General features: G+C 47.2%; 1 protein-coding gene across 7 annotated transcripts in view; it reads right to left on the bottom strand.

The window, feature by feature from the left end:
* NAV2 (neuron navigator 2) overlaps positions 1–19,139 on the bottom strand; it is a 769,310-nt gene that overhangs the window by 148,750 nt on the left and 601,421 nt on the right. For all 7 annotated transcript variants that reach the window (XM_060105510.1, XM_060105512.1, XM_060105505.1 and 4 more), the window contains 2 exons: positions 13,219–13,327; positions 10,377–10,766 (listed from right to left, as the gene is read on the bottom strand). In XM_060105510.1, the coding sequence (XP_059961493.1) occupies positions 10,377–10,766; positions 13,219–13,327 (499 nt within the window). The remainder of the gene's footprint in view (positions 1–10,376; positions 10,767–13,218; positions 13,328–19,139) is intronic.

The raw sequence follows: 19,139 nt of genomic DNA, 5'->3' as shown, positions 1-19,139 counted from the left end.
GAGCTATGCAAAGGCTTAATAGGAAAAATAGAGGACCTTCAGGTCTACCTGTGACATAGTTCTCTCCATTCAAGGTACATTTGCAAAGCACTGAGTAGTGAAAAAGGAGCCCGCAGACTCTATGAGAGAGGGTGTCTGGAGGGAAGCAGAAAATACCCAGCTAGAGCAAAGCCACAAAGGCACCAAGATCACACTGAAATTCCTGCACACAAAGGGAAAGACATAGCAGAGCAGCAGCCATCTTTTTTCTCTCCTCCATGGGCTTAAAAAACAATGAAGTAAACAATTACCCTCTTGGGTCTTCATTTTTCTTATCACTAAAATGAAAATATCCTATAAAGTTTAAGGGCTATGTAAGGTACCTGGCACACAGAAGGTGTGTGATACATGTTAGCCCCTATTCCCTGTCATCCATCGAGAGCCACAGAGTTGGAATATGTCTTTCCTGGATATGTAAGCACCCTTTGGTAAATGTGAGCTCACGGTCCCTCCTGATGAGGACCTATAATGATCAAAAGTGAGATCCCAAAAGAAGGGGTACCAAATGGTCAGCCTGAGAACAAATCTTGTCAGTCAGATACGCCAGAGCAAAGCCTGGGATGGAGAAGACACTTGTTAAATATTTGTTGATTTTCAGTAATTAAAATGCAGAGTCTCTCTGCAGTGTGGATTAATGGACCCAAGGCAGAATTTCCCTTGGTTGAACACCTGGGGCTGATCTGAGGAAGGCCAAAGCGGCTGTGTGTTCTGTTGATGATGCTTACCAATGAAGAGCCCTGTGAAGGCAGGAAGTCTGTTCCAACAAGACAGCAGATGGTCCAGATGGTGCGAAGCAGAGGAAGGAGAGCCTTGCTAAACGTGATTCATTGTGGCAGGTTTCTATACCCCAGCGCAGTGGATGCAGGCTGCAGCGTTTAGGGGGACTCTTATTTCCCACATGAATGTCAGTTACAGCCTCATTTCAAAGCCCACTCACTATAAGGAGATGTCTCACTAGGGTTTGGGAACGAGCAAGGGTAGAAGGGAATGACATATAGTGAGAACTTTTACCCGGCACCAGGCTCTGAACTAGGCATTATATGTACATCGTATCCCATTTAATCCTGGCAGCAGCAGCATTATTATGAGGAGGGTTTGGAAGGGTCCAGCAGCCCTGTGCATGTCACCTCATTCAATCAGTCACTGCAACTCCAGGCTTTATTATTCTCATTTGCAGATGAGGGAAGCCTGCTTCCCAGAAGAAGAAAGTGAGAACAGAAAAGGCTCCCTCAGGGCTCTGCGTTATGGTCAGACCGACACCCCCAGCCCACATTTTGCCTCTCAATGGGAACATTTATCACCACCTGCCTTGCGTTAGAATTAGGTGTTGAGCACAGGGCAGCCTCCCCTACTGGGCCCGGTGCTTCTCCAGGGCAAGAATCGGGAGGCTGTGGGACTGGGGTTTTCCTAAAGCCCTGGGGATTACACTCCAGAGGCTGCCACGTACTCTGCTGGAACAGTCAGCCAGCCCTGGTCCGGGGGTGGCCCGGAGGCCTGAGACAATCTAAGGGCAGTGGGTGGTGCCAAGAGGGTGCTGAGGACAGACGTTAACTATTCCCAGCCAGTATCGGCACAGGCCGGAGCCTGGGAGTCGGCCTTGACTCTCCGGGGCCTCCATGCCCCTTGTCCAACGGGCCTCAGGTCAGGCCGAGTGTAATGTAAAGAGTCTCTCTCTAACACCGTGTGCCCGTTCCCAGGGCCTCGGCTTCACCCGGAGCTGTGTCACCCCTCCCTGAACTCTGAGAGCTTCTGACCTGAGCTCCCCCCGTCCCGTCTTGAATCTCCATCCAAGCCAGCCCAGGCACCATTCTTATAAAACTATACGCCGCACACCCGTATGTCTTCATGCCCTTGCTCTTGACCTCGGCCTCTTGTTTACCCTTCAAGGCCCAGCTCACAGGTCCTGAAGATGCTGTAGCTGCTGCCGGTGGTAGATACTGTGGTAGTGCTGAGGGCTCTGTCCATGCAGCCAGGCTCTGGGCCAAGTTCACAGGCGGGAGCTCACAGAAGCCACACAGCAGCTCTGAGATGGGCACAGGGAACGTGCTCCAGGACACACAGCCCAGAGCAGGGCAGCCAGATTGGACTTCCCATGCCCCCACCTCACAGTAGGCCCTTTATCTCCCCCTCATCGTCCCCACAGAAGGCACTGCTTCCTACCGTCTCTGGAGCTCCCTGCTCTTACGCTGACCTATTACCTCCCCGTTCTGTGAGCGTCCTCGTGCTGTCAGGACCTCGGGCTCTTGGGGCCTGTTAATCTCCTTTGGTCTTACTGTCTTGAGCACAGTCTCCAGTACACAACAAACTCAGTAAACACCTTTTTTTTTTTTTTTTTTTTTTGCTGTGCGTGGGCCTCTCACCGCTGTGGCCTCTCCCGTTGCGGAGCACAGGCTCCGGACGCGCAGGCTCAGCGGCCATGGCTCACGGGCCCAGCCGCTCCGCGGCATGTGGGATCTTCCCGGACCGGGGCACGAACCTGCGTCCCCTGCATCTGCAGGCGGACTCTCAACCACTGCGCCACCAGGGAAACCCAACACTTTTTAAATGGAATTTTACTGCCTTTTGCCTGGAGCCTCCCGAGAAGGCAGGCCAAAGGCAGGGTTTCCAGTCTCCCACTCCAGGAGAGCCTGTGTGTTGGAGGATGTCACCGAGGATGGGCGAGCAGGCAGTGAGCAGCCCCTTCAGGGCCACTTCAGAAGGGCCTGAGGTATGGTCTTCTTCTCCCAAAGCACTCACTTTAGTTCCCTTCTGCCCTTCTTTCCCTGAAGGTGCTGTGAGTGGGGTGGAGTTGGAAGAGATTCAAATCTCAAAGCAAGCTCGGAAAACTCCCAAGAAGTCAGGGCCTAAGCCCCGTTTCCTGAGAAGACAAGACGCCCCCTTTTTTTCTCTCTTCCCCACAAATTACTAAGCCAACATTTGCTATTACGAGTAACGGTCTGGGCTGCCCATGTCAAAGCTGGACCACACTTCATTTCTCCGTGGGGCTGTTCTCCAGGAAACCTTTTCGGAATCCTGCTCTCTGCCTGCTCAGGCTAACTCACCAACAGTGAGTGGCGCGAGCAGGCTGGGGAAGGCTGGAGAGTTTCTCTGCTTTCAGCATGCCGTTAGCTCAACTGTTCTTTCTCCTCTGATAAAACCGCCTGCCCAGCTGCCGATAAGGGCTGAGCGATTTCCCACACTCAGTAAATCAAGGGGGTCTGCGATGCGGGGAAGGAGATGGGAAGAAGACATGTACAAGTGATGTTGTCCCAGCCACTGGGGACAACCGATACTGGTAACCAGAGCCATCAATCAGCCGGACCGCCCGTGTCAGATGACATCACAGTCGTCGGGGGGGGGGGGAAGCTGGCACTTGTTCAGCGACGCTTGGGGAAATGGATCCTGCCCCCTGCCCGACCCCCTGTGCTCGCTCACTCCACCCAGAGAGCTGCTGAGGGAAACGGAGGTCATGGGGTTTGCCTGCGATATTTAACACCAAGGAAAATAAGAGACAGGGTGAAGTATTTCTAGTTTCTGTGAATTCATACCCCGTTAAGATATGTATGAATCACCAGGGGAAGCGAGGAAACACCAAGGGAAGCAGAGAGGAATGGAAAGGCTGATAAACTGGAACCTGGTCCAGCCCCACCACAAAACTACTGGGTTACCCTGGACCTGTGGCTTCATGCTGGAGCACCACTGTATTTTTTGAAGTGTGTGTGTGTGTGTGTGTGTAAGAGGAACGCAGTGCATTAGGGGCAAGTGGTTTGCCCAAGGCCCTAAAGATCTGTCTGCCTAGAGAGCTGAGTCTCTACCTTTCCATGATGGTTCCACCTTCCAAACATCACTGAGACCTGCCCAGTGGCTGACGGGAAACCGGGAATTCCCAAGCCTTCCAAGAGCCTCACAAGCCAAGATCATTTCAGGGGGATCAACCTGGAGAAACAAGCGCCCATCTTTTTCAAATCCCAGAGGTGCCCGCCACACCCGGCTGAACCCTGCCATGACTCTGTGCCTTTCAGGACAGCCTTGCCTAAAATCATTTATCTTGGCTCCGGGCTGCATTTTGGCCAAAAGGAGTATTTTGGCTTCCTCTCCTATCAGTTTGCCAGGAACAACAGCCTGTCAAGGTTATTTCAGGTCTGGCCTGGAAAGACCATGAGAAACATTCACCAGATAAGAAAGGGCCTTTCGTGCTATCACTACCGCCTTGTGGACTCACGGTGCTGCATGAGGTGTTCTGCACTGACTTGAGAAACGCTTCCCTCATTTGTCCCATGATGGCCACTGGAGGAGAGAAGAGAGAAACAGGGTACCTCTACCTCCACCCACCACTCCCACGGCGTGTGGCCCTGGTCCTCTGTCTCTTTTACATGCACTGTCAATGTCGGGCTAGAGGGAGTCACAGGTCTGGAATAATTGGTGTACAGGACAGGGCCGAGGAAAGAAAGATCACATAGGTGGGGCATCAAGCTCAAGGGGCCTCAATTAGAGGTGCATCTTCATTTAGAGGCACATGACTGGTCTTGCTTCGCTGAAAGTCAGCTTCAGCATTCAGTCAACGAATATTTATTGGCCACTTACTATGGAACAGGCACTATGCTAGCTGACGAAGATAGGGGAGCATCTAAGACAGACTGGACTTTGACCTTTAAGAGCTGGTAACAGGTATGGGCTCTCTCCCCTCATAAATAATGCACTGAAACAATCTATAAAAACACTGTGTATGGACGCTTTGTTTGCTTTTATACACACATATACATTTGTAATAACTCCGATGCAGTGCTATCAGTGTTATTACAAATACATCAAGTACCATGAGAGCCCAGAAGAAAGACTCACCGCCTCTGTTTGGATAGGATCAGGGAAGGCTTACTCAAGGAGGTGACCTGGCAGGCAATGATGGGAAAGGCAACACAGGGTGCTGTACATGCAAATGATACACGGAAGCCTGAAACACTCTGTTATGGTTAAATGTTTGTGCTTCTCTCACCCCTGCCAATTCCTATGGTGAAACCCCCAGCCACCGATGTGATGGTATTAGGAGGTGGGGCCTCTGGGAGGTAACTGGGTTTGATGAGTCACAGGGTGGGGCCCCATAATGGGATTAGTGCCCTTAGAAGAAGAGGAAGACACTCCAGACCTGCTTCTCTCTGCATTGGGAGGACACAGCAAGCCAGCAAGGGGGCTCTCACCAGAACCCAACCATGCTGGTACCTTGATCATGGACTTTCTGCCTCCAAAACCATGAGAAATAAATGTCTGTTGTTTAAGCCACCCAGTCTGCGGTATTTTGTTATAGCAGCCTGAGCTAAGACATGCCATGACATACTTATGGAGCTACAAGTAATTCAGCAGGGATGGGTTCCTCAACTTCTGAGGGATGAAGTCTCCCAGCCGGCACATGTGGTATCTGTTGAATAATCCCTGACACCTAACACCTAAGGATTTAGCCATCAAAAAGCCAACTCTGCTCACAGCCCCACGTTCTCTCTTGAACTAGACTTCTGGTCAGGCCACATTTGAAAGATGGTCCAACTGCTACAATCTCCATTCTCTCAGCCTTGAATAACACCAGCCCTGAGTCTTAAACTAATATAAGACTTTGAGTCAGAAGCAATCAAAACCACAGCATCACACCCCATATTTGCCACTAGATGGAGCTAAGCATCACACCAAAAAAAATACCAGAGGCTAAATTGATTTTCTCCAAGTGTTCTGTAAATAGAATCACTGACTTTCACAGCTGGTGGCAGCAAGTTATACAAGGCCAGGGTCCTGTGAGGGTTGGCATGAAGGATAGGCCATTCACAAAATAGTTATTAAATTCCTACTTGTGCTAGTCTCAGTTTAGACAAATAATGGGCACTATCTGCCTTCTGGGAGCTCCGTGTTTGGTGGAGGAAAGGCACACACACACACACGCACACGCACACATTGTGCATGATGTTTCTTGTGCATCCCAGACTCTGCTGGGTGTTTTTCAAGTTCTGTCTCTAATTCCCAAATGTTAAAAACTTGCTCCAGTTCATCTGGCAGAGCCGAGATTAAATCTCAAATCCGCTTGCCTCTTAAGACCGTAGCCTTTCCTCAGTACCGTCCAGCTCCCTCTCAAACACTTCCCATGCAAAGCGAAAGGTTCACACATAAGGTTGGGCGTGAACCAAGACCACCAGAAACACACCAGACAGAGCTAACTGACTGGGGGTGTCCAGGAAGGCATCCCAGAGGAGGTGTTTTTTTGTTTGCTTGTTTGGTTTTTTTTTTTTTTGAATCAGTCAGATAAGCTTGAGGGGAAAGAAATTCCAGGGAGAAAGAGGCAGGTCCTGTGGCACAAAGCTTTGCAAATGCAGGAAACAGCCTTTGGTAGCAAATGGCATGTAGCCTAGGGCACTGGGGAGCTGGGGTGTGTGAGGAGGGATGTGGACAGGGTGGAGGTGGGAGGGCAGCTGAGGGAAAGACCATAAACAGCCTCCCCTGTTCAGTTAAGAAGTTGAGATCTATTCCCACAGGCAATGGGAAGCCATCAAAGGCTCTCGGAGAAACTTCTAATGTTAAATTTGAACGGTCATTTTTTTTTTCCAGGAAGGGAGGTATATTCATACTTTGGGGCATTATACAACTTAGTGACTCCTTTGAAAAGAAAAAAAAAATCTTTCTGAACATATGGACACTAAGCCTGTCCCTTTAATTTCACTCTATACCATATGGCACGCTGAATTTTTAGATGAGTAGATGGATTGGCTTCACAGATCAAAACTTGGTAAGAGACATCTTCGTCTGTTTCTTTAATTCCTTTTCCACTAATCACAGCCGAAGCCAATTTATCAATCTAATAAAATGAAGTGGTGAGGTCAGACGATTTCTTGCACAGTAAGTAGACATGCCTGGCACATACTAAGTGCAATAGAAGGGTTTAATAAATACACACACACACACACACACACACACACAGACCAAAGGCGTGTGTCATTAGTTCCTAAGCTAAACTCCAAGGAAATCCAGTAACTTCAGCCCTACCTCAGGGAGAACTGAATGATACACACAGGTGCACGTGCAGTCATATCCAAAGGAGACAATGAGCTGGAGACATCAAAAAACAGCTGTTCTACCTCTAGCTGAGGTCCGGTGTCATTTTAAAAACAAAGGCCATACGTTTTCAGAAACTAGAATTTACTTCCACCTCAGTCTTGCTAACTAAACTTGCTGTAAACTTTTACGAGAACTTTCCTCAAAGAGCCTCAATACTGATTTATATATTACTCATACATCGAGGCTGTTTCCACTAAGCCAAACAAACATCTGGATAAAAACTGTAATCATTTCATTGTTTCCAAGTGCCGGGACCTTTGAGGTTGATAAGACATCTAAACCCTGTCTGAAAACTGTGTGTCTTTATCAGATATTTGCCATTAATTAGATACAACCTCAAAGAGAAATCTAATTGTAGAAGGTTAAAAACCAAATTAACTGTAGTGCTTTGAGGCTTTGGGAAGTTAGATGACGAGCTTAAAGTTAGAGTTTGCGAGTGGCAGAGCGGGATTCAAGCTTGTCTGGTATCTGTCTGTTTTCTTTCCACTACACCAACTGCCTCAGCAATATGACTTATTGGGCAGATTCTGAAGTACAGACTAAATGACCAGTCATTCAATATCTACAACCTTGTCATGTTTATAAAAGGGAAAAGAATTGAGTACAAAGGACATTAAATGGCGTGCCCTGAACTCTGCACATACAGGCAAACCTATAACTTGGCCTCAAAGCAGAAACTCCTGTGCATTTCCAGTGTGGAGTCATGCTTAACTAGCACTCTAGAATGTCACAAATAGAAGGAGTGCTCAATGCCATCTGGGCTGCCTCTCCTCATTGTGTAGGTAAATTTCTACATTAAAAGGAATTGGTGGGGCTGGGGGGAGTTGGAAACAGACCAGAGTTCTCCAATTTCAGTAATTGGGTGTTTGCTTACATTTCCGCACTTTTATCTACACTTGCTCTAAGCACTATCTCACTTGCTAAAAATGTAAGCTTCCCAAAGCAGGAAGTGAAATGTAAACATCTGTGCCTTTTAGCAGGGGTAAAGGCTTTGGTTTGAATAGCTGAAGAAACTAGGAATGTCTCACTGTAACATCACTAAGGTTCAGTTTACGGTGTTTCAATGTCTCCACCTTGTGGAAACTGTCAGTAGTACATAAAAATAAATACATCTTCATTTCTTAAAAGACTGACCTGACAAGAGAATAAACTTTCTTAAAAAATATGAAAATCTCAAAATAATCCCGAAGTATTTTGGTAGTATATCACAGTGGGAAGTGATAATGATAACCTTGAGGCTATGCTGAATATCAACGGTCTTCTAAAGAATAATAAAAGGGTTTCCCTGGTGGCGCAGTGGTTGAGAGTCTGCCTGCTGATGCAGGGGACACGGGTTCGTGCCCCGGTCTGGGAAGATCCCACATGCCGCGGAGCGGCTGGGCCTGTGAGCCATGGTCACTGAGCCTGCGCATCTGGAGCCTGTGCTCCGCAACGGGAGAGGCCACAACAGTTGAGAGGCCCGCGTACCGCAAAAAAAAAAATAAATAAATAAAATAAAGAATAATAAAAGATTAAATTACATGTAACTTTAGTAACAGGTATATGTTACTGTTTTCATGTTCATGTAAAACTAGAGACACAAAATGATGCTCTAAGCTAACTGGATCATTTGATTTATCAGGCCATTAACTTTCCCAGCCATTTGGATAATAGCAGAAACGTGTTACATACACCGTAAGGGTTTGGTGGCTCCTGTCTTTGAAGATTTCACTATGGGGTGGTTCTAAAAGTAACAGGCAAAAAGCCAAAGCAGCTCTATCTCTAAGCTTCTAATTAAATGAAAGAACACTTCTAGCAAGACAGGTAGAACTAAGCAAAAGTAAATCAACTTTGAAATAAACTCAAGTAGCTGTGCTATTTCAACACAGCAATAAAATGCTGGCCAAGATGGGGCAGTACAGTGGTTAAGGAACTAGCCCTGGGCTCTGCTTCTTAACTACTTGGGCAAGTTATTTAACCTTCCTGAGCCTCAGTTTACTCCTCCAGAAGATGGGGATTATGATATCACCTATCTCAGAGGACTGCTGTGAGGATAGAAGAAGATAACATATACATAAAGCACCTAGCACAGTGCTTGGCACATAGTAGGATAATGAGCTATTGTTAAAATTATGAAAACACTGACTCACCCATGGGGTTCTTGATCATTACATTCAGGAAAATGAGTGGCATGATCATCATGCCTAATTTTTATTATCTGTAATTTTATCTATTAGAATGTTAGAGAGGGAGAAGGTCCTGAAGGACTTCTGAGCAAGCCGGGTTAACAGATGAAGAACTCACAGAAAGTGGAGCAAACGGATGCTTGTTCAGCTTCCACAGTGATGTGGAAGTGTGGCAAAAACAAGAAGCCAAGCCTTGGGCCACACATGGTCACGGCCCGGCTCAGACATCGTCTCATCACTCGCCTCAACTTCGCATGTTACAGGGAGGCTGGGTCTGCTCCTTCATCCATCGAGCCGCGTGCTCACCAATTCAGCAACGTTTATAAGCTCCTACATGTACAAGGCATTGGGGATTCAGTGGTGAGCAAGCCAGACAAGTCCCTGCATCATGGCGCTTGTTGTTGTAAGCAGGAACGGGCGGGGAAATGATAAAATATAAACCCATCCTCAGGATAATTTTAAACAGAGATAAGCTTCCAAATGAGCATAAGACACGGAAACTAGGCCTGGGGCAGGTCACATAAAGGACTTCAAGTTGAAGGGTCAAGGAGGGCCCCTCCAAAGAGATGCCAGCAGAGCAGCCAGAAGGAACCAAGGGAATAGATCTGGGCAATAGAACCAAGGCAGAGAAACAGTGCAAAGGCCCTGAGGCAGGAAAGAGCTTGATGAGACTGAGAGATAGAATTACCAGCTGCAGCAGCAGAAGCAAGGGGGAGTACAGGACAATGAGTTCTAAGAGGCAGGTAAGGGTCAGATCCCGTAGGCCAGGTAGGCCAGGCTCAGGAGTCTGGATTCTATCCTAAGCATAAGGTTTGGTTTAAAGGACTGACACAATATGGTTTGTTGTCAAGTGTCACTCTGGCTGCCAGTGGAGCCTGGCTGGAATTGCCCAGCGAGTTACTGTCAAGCCCGGACTGTGGCCCAAGTCTTGCGTCTCTTGGCCCAGAAGGCCCCCCTCCAGGGCACACAGCCTTCAAAATGAACAGGACGTGAGGAAGGCAGTTTGCTCTCCCCCAGAGAACTTCAATAAGCCCCGCAGAAGAGAAGGCAGGGGCCACGCCTCCCCTGCTCCGTGAAAAGAGAGGCGGCCCAGGTACTCACCCGCTCGTGATGTCGTCCGCCCGCACGTTCTTGCTCAGAACGTCCCCGTCGCTCATGTAGCCGGGGGCGTCCATGCTGATGCTCTCCAAGTCCATCTCATCTCCTGCCTTGTCCGAGACGTCCCCGTGGCAGACGGTGCTGCCCCTGGAGGCCAGCTGCCTCCGCAGGGGGGCAGAGTACATGTAGCGGCCCGACTCGGTGTTGATGAAGCGGCTGGCGTTGGCTCGGGGCGGGTACCCGTTGCCCATCGAGGGGGCGTCTCCTGCCTGCAGCCGAGGGCTGGACTGGCCGAGCCTCCAGGACAGGGGAGTGGGCCTGCCCGTCAAGCTGAGGATACTGCGCCCGCTGATCTCCGTGGTGACATTGGTGTCAAACGTGGTTTCCAATGTGCTAAAAACATAAAATCGGCCTTGGGTTAGACCCCAATATGCCTAGTAGTCTTTGCAGTTTACATTCTCTTTCATTTTTTTTTAGAATTATGAAATATTTCCCATATACAAAAGAGGATCAAAAAATAAGGTACTGGGCTTCCCTGGCGGCGCAGTGGTTAAGAATCCATCTGCCAATGCAGGGGACAGGCGTTCAAGCCCTGGTCCGGGAAGATCCCACATGCCGCGGAGCAACTAAGCCCGTGCGCCACAACTACTGAGCCTGCGCTCTAGAGCCCGCGAGCCACAACTCCTGAAGCCCACGCGCTTATTTATTTATTTATTTATTTATTTATTTATTTTTAGCTGTGCCAGATCTTAGTTGCAGCACGCAGTATCTGTTTTTAGTTGCGGCAGGCATGTGGGATCTCGTTCCCTGATCAGGGATCAAACCTGGGCCCCCTGCATTGGGAGCACGGAATTTTACCCACTGGACCACCAGGGAAGTCCAGCCCACGCGCTTAGAGCCCGTGCTCTGCAACAAGAGAAGCCACCGCAATGAGAAGCCCGTGCACCGCAACAAAGAGTAGCCCCCGCTCACTGCAACTAGAGAAGGCCCGCGCACAGCAACAAAGACCCAATGCAGCCAAAAAAGAAAAATAAGTTAAAAAAAAAAAAAAAAAAGTATCAACATACCACCCAGTGTAGCTCTGTTGTTAAAAATGAAGACGAAGCTGCACATCTACGTGACATTCTGAAAAGCCCAGAACAGATTTTTCCCCTAAAACATGGTACAAGATACCCCCTAACAATTACTTTAAATAAACAATCTTAACTTCTGGAATCTTCTTTCCAACCCAGGAAAGGAAGTAGAAAACTCTATAGACTGATAACAATGGGGCATAAAGGTAGCTGTGTGCCTATTCACCCTAGGATGCTGCATCTCAGCTCACTTTTCCTAAAGGCAGGATGCACCCATCCACTCCCAAGGTCCTAAGATCCCATTTTCACATCCTCAGCCCTCTCCAGACTGAGCAGGTGGGGAGGGCCCTGATTTTCTAACTCTGTAATATCTATCCCCCACCTGCCCCCGCTACACACACGCACTTTTGCTTCTCCCACCTTTTGTTCAAAATGACAAACTTTGGGGGCAAAAGGCCAGAAAAGAGTGGTAAATGCCTGGGCTTGAGACCCATGAAACTAGCTGAGTCTGAAACTGCCAGGGGATGGAGCTCGTCCCTGGCCCTCCGAAGACTCTTTTGCAGTCAGTCCACTGTCTTTCTGGCCCTGCAGGTCTCGCCACACCATCAAGATGCAGAGACACGCCGGGGTCTCTTTACTAAGCAGAGAGAGTGAGTCTTTCCTGCAGAAGAAAGCATGGAAGATTTCCCTCCTGTCATGATCACCATCCTAGCCCAAGCCAAGAAATCCACGAAACTGCTGTAATCTACATTAAATCAGTTTCAATGACGATGGTGGAAAGAGGGATGTTTCTTAGCTAATCAAGAGTCGCAGGGTCCAGCACCTGGCTCCATGCCATCACCAGCCACCCCCAGTGGACTCTTCTCTGGGAGAATCAATTTGGTGCCTCATCTGTTTTCGTTTCCCTCTGATCCTGGAAGCAGCCTGCCTGACTTTCCTTATACTGGGAACTCCTAAGGTTTGGGCCCTGGTCTTCTTTAAGAAACCACAGTGCTTAACCCCCATCTGCCGAAGCTGCTGGCTGTGGTGGAGCCCAGCAGTCTCCTTGCTGTATTCATTTATCAAAGAGACTGAAATTGGAGAAGCAGGCGAGACCCCCCAGACCCAGGAGCTCACCGGGGTAACCGGGACTTTACCTTGATCATCAAGGCCAAACACAAACCATAAAAGTTGGTTCTGCCCAAATCACAAAGGATGTCCCAGGGCTGCACCCTTTTCCCCTTCTTGCTCAACAATGAAAAGAAACTGATAAATGTTTCCAGGGTAATCCTAGAGTTCATCTAACGAAATCATGGTTTAAACATGATCCTACGTTTTTATAAATATTTCTGTGCGTGTTTTATACACGTGCATGACTAACAACGTTACAGAGTGCTTGGGGATCAGAAGACCGGGTAGGAATTCGAGTTATTCGCTTTATCACACAGGTCAAATACAGTTCACCTGCTCGTTTCAACAGCATAATATCACATCGTTTTGGAAAATGCAAGCAAAGGGAAATTTAAATACAGCTGGTCTGCTACATCCTCTGTGGAATGGATTCGGCAACCTTCTGCTTTGGGGAGGAATCTGTCTCCACGGATTTTTGTCCCTGACACTTCCGCATGCCGTATGGCATTCTCGGTGAATTCCAGCACATTTGGCGATCAAGGTTATTTATTCCGTAATTAACCAGATCACTTGGCTAGTGGCGGAAACACACGGTGGCAGAAGCAGCCATGTGAAAACCAAGTTACTAGCTGGTTCAGGAAAGTGATTCACGCTCCAGATACCTGTGTGTAACCTGAGTTCCCCGTAAACTGGACATGGTCTCCTCCAAATTCTGCCGCAGATCAGCGATGTTCTTCACCGTCCGCAGTCGCCGAGCCTCGGGATCTTCCCCTGGAGAGACAAAGGTTAAAGCTATTTTAGTTCTCAGATAGATGGGGAGATTCTTGGGAACAGCAACTGTGCCTGTGACCAAAACCACGTTTCCTGCTCAGGGCCTGGTTCACCACGGGTGCTCGAGAAGGATTGGAGAATGAATGCATGAATGAATAAATGCACAGGTGCCCAAAGGAAGGTGCTAAATCTAAAGAGAGAGAGAGAGAGGTCTTTCTTCTCCCTGCAGGTCCCTCCAGCAACAGGTGAAGTCTAGCCCGTGGGAAAAGCAAAGTGCCGAGTCTGAGACAAACACATTTTCACACTGTCTCCAATAAAGCCACGAACACATGAGGTCTGACCCCTGCCCAGGAAGGACCTTTGGTTTTCTCACCCATGGGTGATAGGTGCTGCTGTCTATTGGCTCGACATTACAGATGGTTAATTTGTAGTGGCTAAAAGATCTGCACTTATTAATCATGAATATTCCTCCAGAGAGGTCTGCCTTTTTCATTGTTCGATTTGTTATGTCATCTCGAATGCTGGCTCCTTTAACTCCCTGTCTGAGTGGTCACGGGGTAAGTGCTGACCCTCTCTCTCCATCCTTCAGAGTCCACGGTCCTAGACGAAGACGGTGACAGTGCTGACCTCAAAGGACTGTTATGGGGACTAAATGGAGAGCCCTGAGCGCAGCACCCACCAAAAGCACTCGACTCGCGCCAGCTGGTGCTGCAGAGCGGGCAGCATTCGAGAAGATTCAGACTTCTCTCTGGGGGATAAGGGACTTCCATTCCCTGGGCAACATTTCCCACTAAATACCTGGCCCGGAGAGGTCAAGTTGGCACAAACATCCCAGGAGAAACAGGCTACACCCAAGCTGGGAAGCCACGTCCCCTCTCAGAGAAGCCTCGCTTTGGGTTGTCTGGTTATTCTGTTTAGTTTGGGCTGCTTATGGGGGGAGAGGAGAAGCCAAATAACTAAAATAGTGATTAAAGGAACCACATATCATTCCCTCAGAGTAATTTCAGGAGGGCTGAGAAGACCACAATCAAGGGTCTTTAAAAGCTGATGACTATTTCAAGTGCTCAGCAATATTTCTAAAGAAATCTCTGTACAGAACATAGTACACGTGGGCAGCAGCAAGTGGGATACAGAGCAGACACCAAGTAGAACTTCCAGCAATTGTCATTAATAGTGCAACAGGCATTTCTTATAGACATTTCTATAAGAAATGTCATAGAATTAACTTTCCTTCTGAGACAGATGATCTTAGATTATTCTCAGCATGGTGGTGCCTGGAGGGTGGGGAATGGATTAAATGATTGATTATATGGAGATAATCTGCTATGGCAAACTCTCTACCCTTGAAAATGCCAGTGTTTTCAATTTTCTTCCCACCTCTAACCAAGAGAAATTTGGAAGGCATTTTTCTCTTATCTAAAAAGTGGTCAAACCTGCATTTCCCATCCAATTCTTTAAAATACATACATATATATATATATATATATATATATATATATGTATGTGTTTTTAAACAAAAGCAGTGATGAATATCTATTTTACCTTCCCCTAATGGCCGTGGAGGAATGTAATTGCATCTATCTCCTGGGCCATCAATTAAATATCTTTTACTGCCAGTTTGACCATATTTTATCTGTGTAAAGGCTGCCAAAAAGGTACTGATCCTTTGGATAGCTCCAGGCCCTGCAGGGAACATTTATTATGAAGCTAAGTCTAGGCACCAGTTTTCAAATTACCTTCATTAATTAACTTAATCACACACAACAGTATAATAACTATATTTATAGGCATACCTTGTTTTATCGTGCTTCGCGGGCATTGAAGGTTTGTGGCAACCCTGCGTCAAGCAAGCCTATCAGTGCCATTTTTTCAACAGCATTTGCTCACTTTGTGTCTCTGTGTCACATTTTGGTAATTCTCCCAATATTTCAAACCCTCCACCAGCAAAAAAATTATGACTCACTGAAGGCTCAGATGATGGTTAGCATTTTTTAGCAATAAAGTATTTTTCAATTAAGGTATGCATATTGTTGTCTTTTTTCTTTTCTCTTTTTAATTAATTTATTTGTGGCTGCGTTGGGTCTTCGTTGCTGCACGCGGGCTTTCTCTACTTGCGGCGAGCGGGGCTACTCTTTGTTGCCATGCATGGGCTTCTCAAGTGCAGTGGCTTCTCTTGTTATGGAGCACAGGCTCTAGAAGCGTGGGGTTCAGTAGTTGTGGCTCACAGGCTCTAGAGCGCAGGCTCAGTAGTTGTGGTGCACGGGCTTAGTTGCTCCACGGCATGTGGGATCTTCCCGGACCAGGGCTCATAACCATGTCCCCTGCATTGGCAGGCAGATTCTTAACCACTGCACCACCAGGGAAGTCCTGTACATTGTTTTCTTTAGACATAATGCTACTGCACACTTAACAGGCTACAGTGTAGTGTAAACAGAGCTTTTATATGCACTGGGAAGCCAGAAACTCTGTGTGTCTTGCATTACTGCAATATTTGCTTTACTGCAGTGGTCTGGAACCAAACCTGCAATATCTCCAAGGTATACCTGTATTTATCCATGTCTCTATGAACGACACATTTGCCTGTTAACTCTCCTTTAGAAATTCAAAGATCTTTGATATGGAGTGGTATCTCACCTTTATTTTTGATAACCCCACACAAATCTATAGATCCTCAAGAAATATTTATTGTCCACAAGATGTTTGGTCAACGTAGGGCTGAAGAAAAAGGATAGCTTTTGCATTCCAACAGGTAAAGGTTTACTGCCACTTACTAGCCACTTGACCTCAGGCAAGTCACTTATTCTCTCTAAATGTCACATGTCAAATGGGGGTAAAACCCCTTCTCTCAAGGTTAGGAGGATCAGATGAGATGACACATGATATGCCTGGCATAAAATGAGGGCTCATTGAATCTGAGTGTCCTTTGTCCCTCTGAGGGGTCCCACTAGGAAATATCTGCTCCTCTCAGAGCTCTACATACACAGATGCCAAGAGCAACGTAGAAACACAAACCAGTAATCCACCTGCCTTGCTCAGGTGATCACATTCTGAACTGCCAATTCTACCTGCTTGGAAGATGGCCTTAATGTAAGATCTCCCTACCAACCCATAGCCTGAACAAAATAAACACACAGCTGTGCCCTGGTGGAAATGGCTGGGCCCTTAAAGCCCGTATACAGAGAAGTTAAAAACTGAATGAACTATTCCATGTCTACCTGTGGCTCTCTGCATCTACCAAGGGCAGTCCTCCCTCAAGCCACTGGCCATGATGGAAAGAACACCATATTCTGACCAAATAGAGCAGAGGTGAGGAGGTCAGGGTGTTACATGAGGAACATGGATGGAACCGGGGAGTTTTACTTGGAAGAGGGAGGCTAAGGGACATGCTGCTACATGGAAAAGGATGGAAATTGTCTGTGAGGCTGGATTATATCTAGTGATTTAGAAAGGTAAGGATAAAAGACTCTATCACTACTTAACGCCAATAAAATATGGAAGGGCTGCCTCATGAAGGAATAGACTTTCCATCACAAGAAGTATTCCAGGGCTTCCCTGGTGGCGCAGTGGTTGAGCGTCCGCCTGCCGATGCAGGGGACACGGGTTCGTGCCCCGGTCCGGGAGGATCCCACATGCCACGGAGTGGCTGGTCCCGTGAGCCATGGCCGCTGAGCCTGCACGTCCGGAGCCTGCGCTCCGCAACGGGAGAGGCCACAACAGTGAGAGGCCCGTGTACTGCAAAAAAAAAGAAGAAGTATTCCAGCAGAGACTGAAACACAATTCATCAGTGAATGATCGAAGGGATTCATGGACTGGATAATAAGCGGATGTTATTCCTTCTAACGTTACAACCTGAGATGCAGGACTCACGTGTAACGCTATGGAAATGACAGAGCACCATGGGAAAATCCACCTACTTGCATAAGTAAGGGGGAGGAACTTAGCAATGGATCAAAGAGTCTCATAAATGTCCATTCCTAAATACACCCATTTGTTGTCATTTCAAGGGATCGGCTGTACATAAGCTGAATCCAACCTCATACGTACAAGCTACTATGTAGTGTCTCCATGAAATTATTAACTGTACAGCCGCATGTGTTACAGCCGCCCATGTGAGTTCCACTACTTGAATGTAAAGACAAGTCACCCTAATTCAGATATTTTCCTTAGCAACTAACATCGTTTGACTTTACACCGAAGGGTGCTTGATCAGGCATGACTGGCTGCACAGTCCTGGTCCCCAAACCAACAGCATCTCAGGCTTTCTGAGCTCTCACCTGGTTTACTGTCCTGATGCACAGGAGACATGGGGAGAAAAAGAGAAAGGAGTGAAAAGATCACAGGCTGCCATCTGTCCCTGTGAAATTTAACTGTTATGTGGAATGTTTTCCGGCTGCCGCTTTTGCTTTTCAGATGTGAATTTCACTGAGCCCCAATGTCTGCCACGACGCCACACTCCTCCACGAGTCACACATCTGATCCATGCCGGCCTCTGAATCACCGGCCTGGCTCTTTTGATGCGTGCACATGCGAACACAATCTGGAATGTGTGTGGAGACCTGAGTAGTAATTAAACTCCACACCCTTCTCCTGGGAGCTGGCCCTTCTCCTGAACTATCCATGTCCTCATATGCAGGGGAGCTAAAACCTGGGAGAGAAGGAAACATAAAATCAATCCCAAACCACTAAATGGGGCCCTAAACCACTGTAAGATGGATCACTTACAAATGGCCTGAAACCTCTCTGCCCCAACACTGTGCCCAGGCAGCAGAACCAGAAGAAAAGAGAGAAATCACTCAGATCCTCTGAAATTAATACTCAGAGCTAATGGTCAAACGGGTATAAGAGTCGATCACGTGGGCTGCAGACCAACTCCACAGCTGTAATGTGGCTATTAATATGGTGGGGTCATGGATATTTAGTCTAATAAATGGATTTAAAACATGGATTCAATTTTTAACCCAACTCTGGAAGTGGTAAGATATGTGAAGAATAACTCAGCCACTGCTAAATATGTGGTTTACCACTCCCTTCCCTGGTTAGAAGTTGCTGGAACCCAGGGCACAGAGCTGGGAACGGGGGACAAGGGACAGAGAAGGTGGTAGCTCGGAATACACTGCAGTAGGAATTCTAATTCTGATACTACCTTTTTTTCTTTAAATTAAGAATGTGACAGTATAACACTAATCAATATTTGTGGAATTAACTATATGACAATTGCAGATTTTATGTTTTTATGTGATATAATATCCCTTTAATCATCCTTGTCTGGGTTATATTTAAATAAAATTTAGATTTGTTTTTGGTAAAAGAAGCATGCTGAAATCTTCTTTCCAACTGTTCTGAGGGTGCTCAGAACAATTTTCAATCAGTGCTTCTTAAAGGAAATTTGAAAAAGTCAATACATTTTAGAGTTCCAAGTCTTTTTTTTTTTTTTTTTTTTTTTTTTTTGCGGTACGCGGGTCTCTCACTGTTGTGGCCTCTCCTGTTGCGGAGCACAGGCTCCAGATGCGCAGGCTCAGCAGCCATGGCTCACGGGCCCACCAGGGAAGCCCTCCAAGTCTTTTTGTAAGGCAACTCTATCTGAAGAGTGAACAAGGAGAGTCAAAGTGAAGTATCCGAGCAGCCCGGAGCCCCTACGTGACTGAAGAGGAGCATACCTTAAAACAGAATGGCCAACAGGTGAAAGACCTATTTACAATTCTGGGGAGGAGGGAGTAGATCATGAGAGAAGGAGAAGAAAGAGAAGGAAGAAAGAGAAGGAAGGTAGTAAGACAGACAATCAGTTCGTTTGGCTCATCAATCAAGGCAACAG

The sequence above is a fragment of the Mesoplodon densirostris genome, chromosome 7 (assembly GCF_025265405.1).
Source record: "Mesoplodon densirostris isolate mMesDen1 chromosome 7, mMesDen1 primary haplotype, whole genome shotgun sequence".
Taxonomy (NCBI): domain Eukaryota; kingdom Metazoa; phylum Chordata; class Mammalia; order Artiodactyla; family Ziphiidae; genus Mesoplodon; species Mesoplodon densirostris.
The sequence above is the reverse complement of the archived record's forward strand: the minus strand, read 5'-3'. Positions and strand labels throughout refer to the sequence as shown.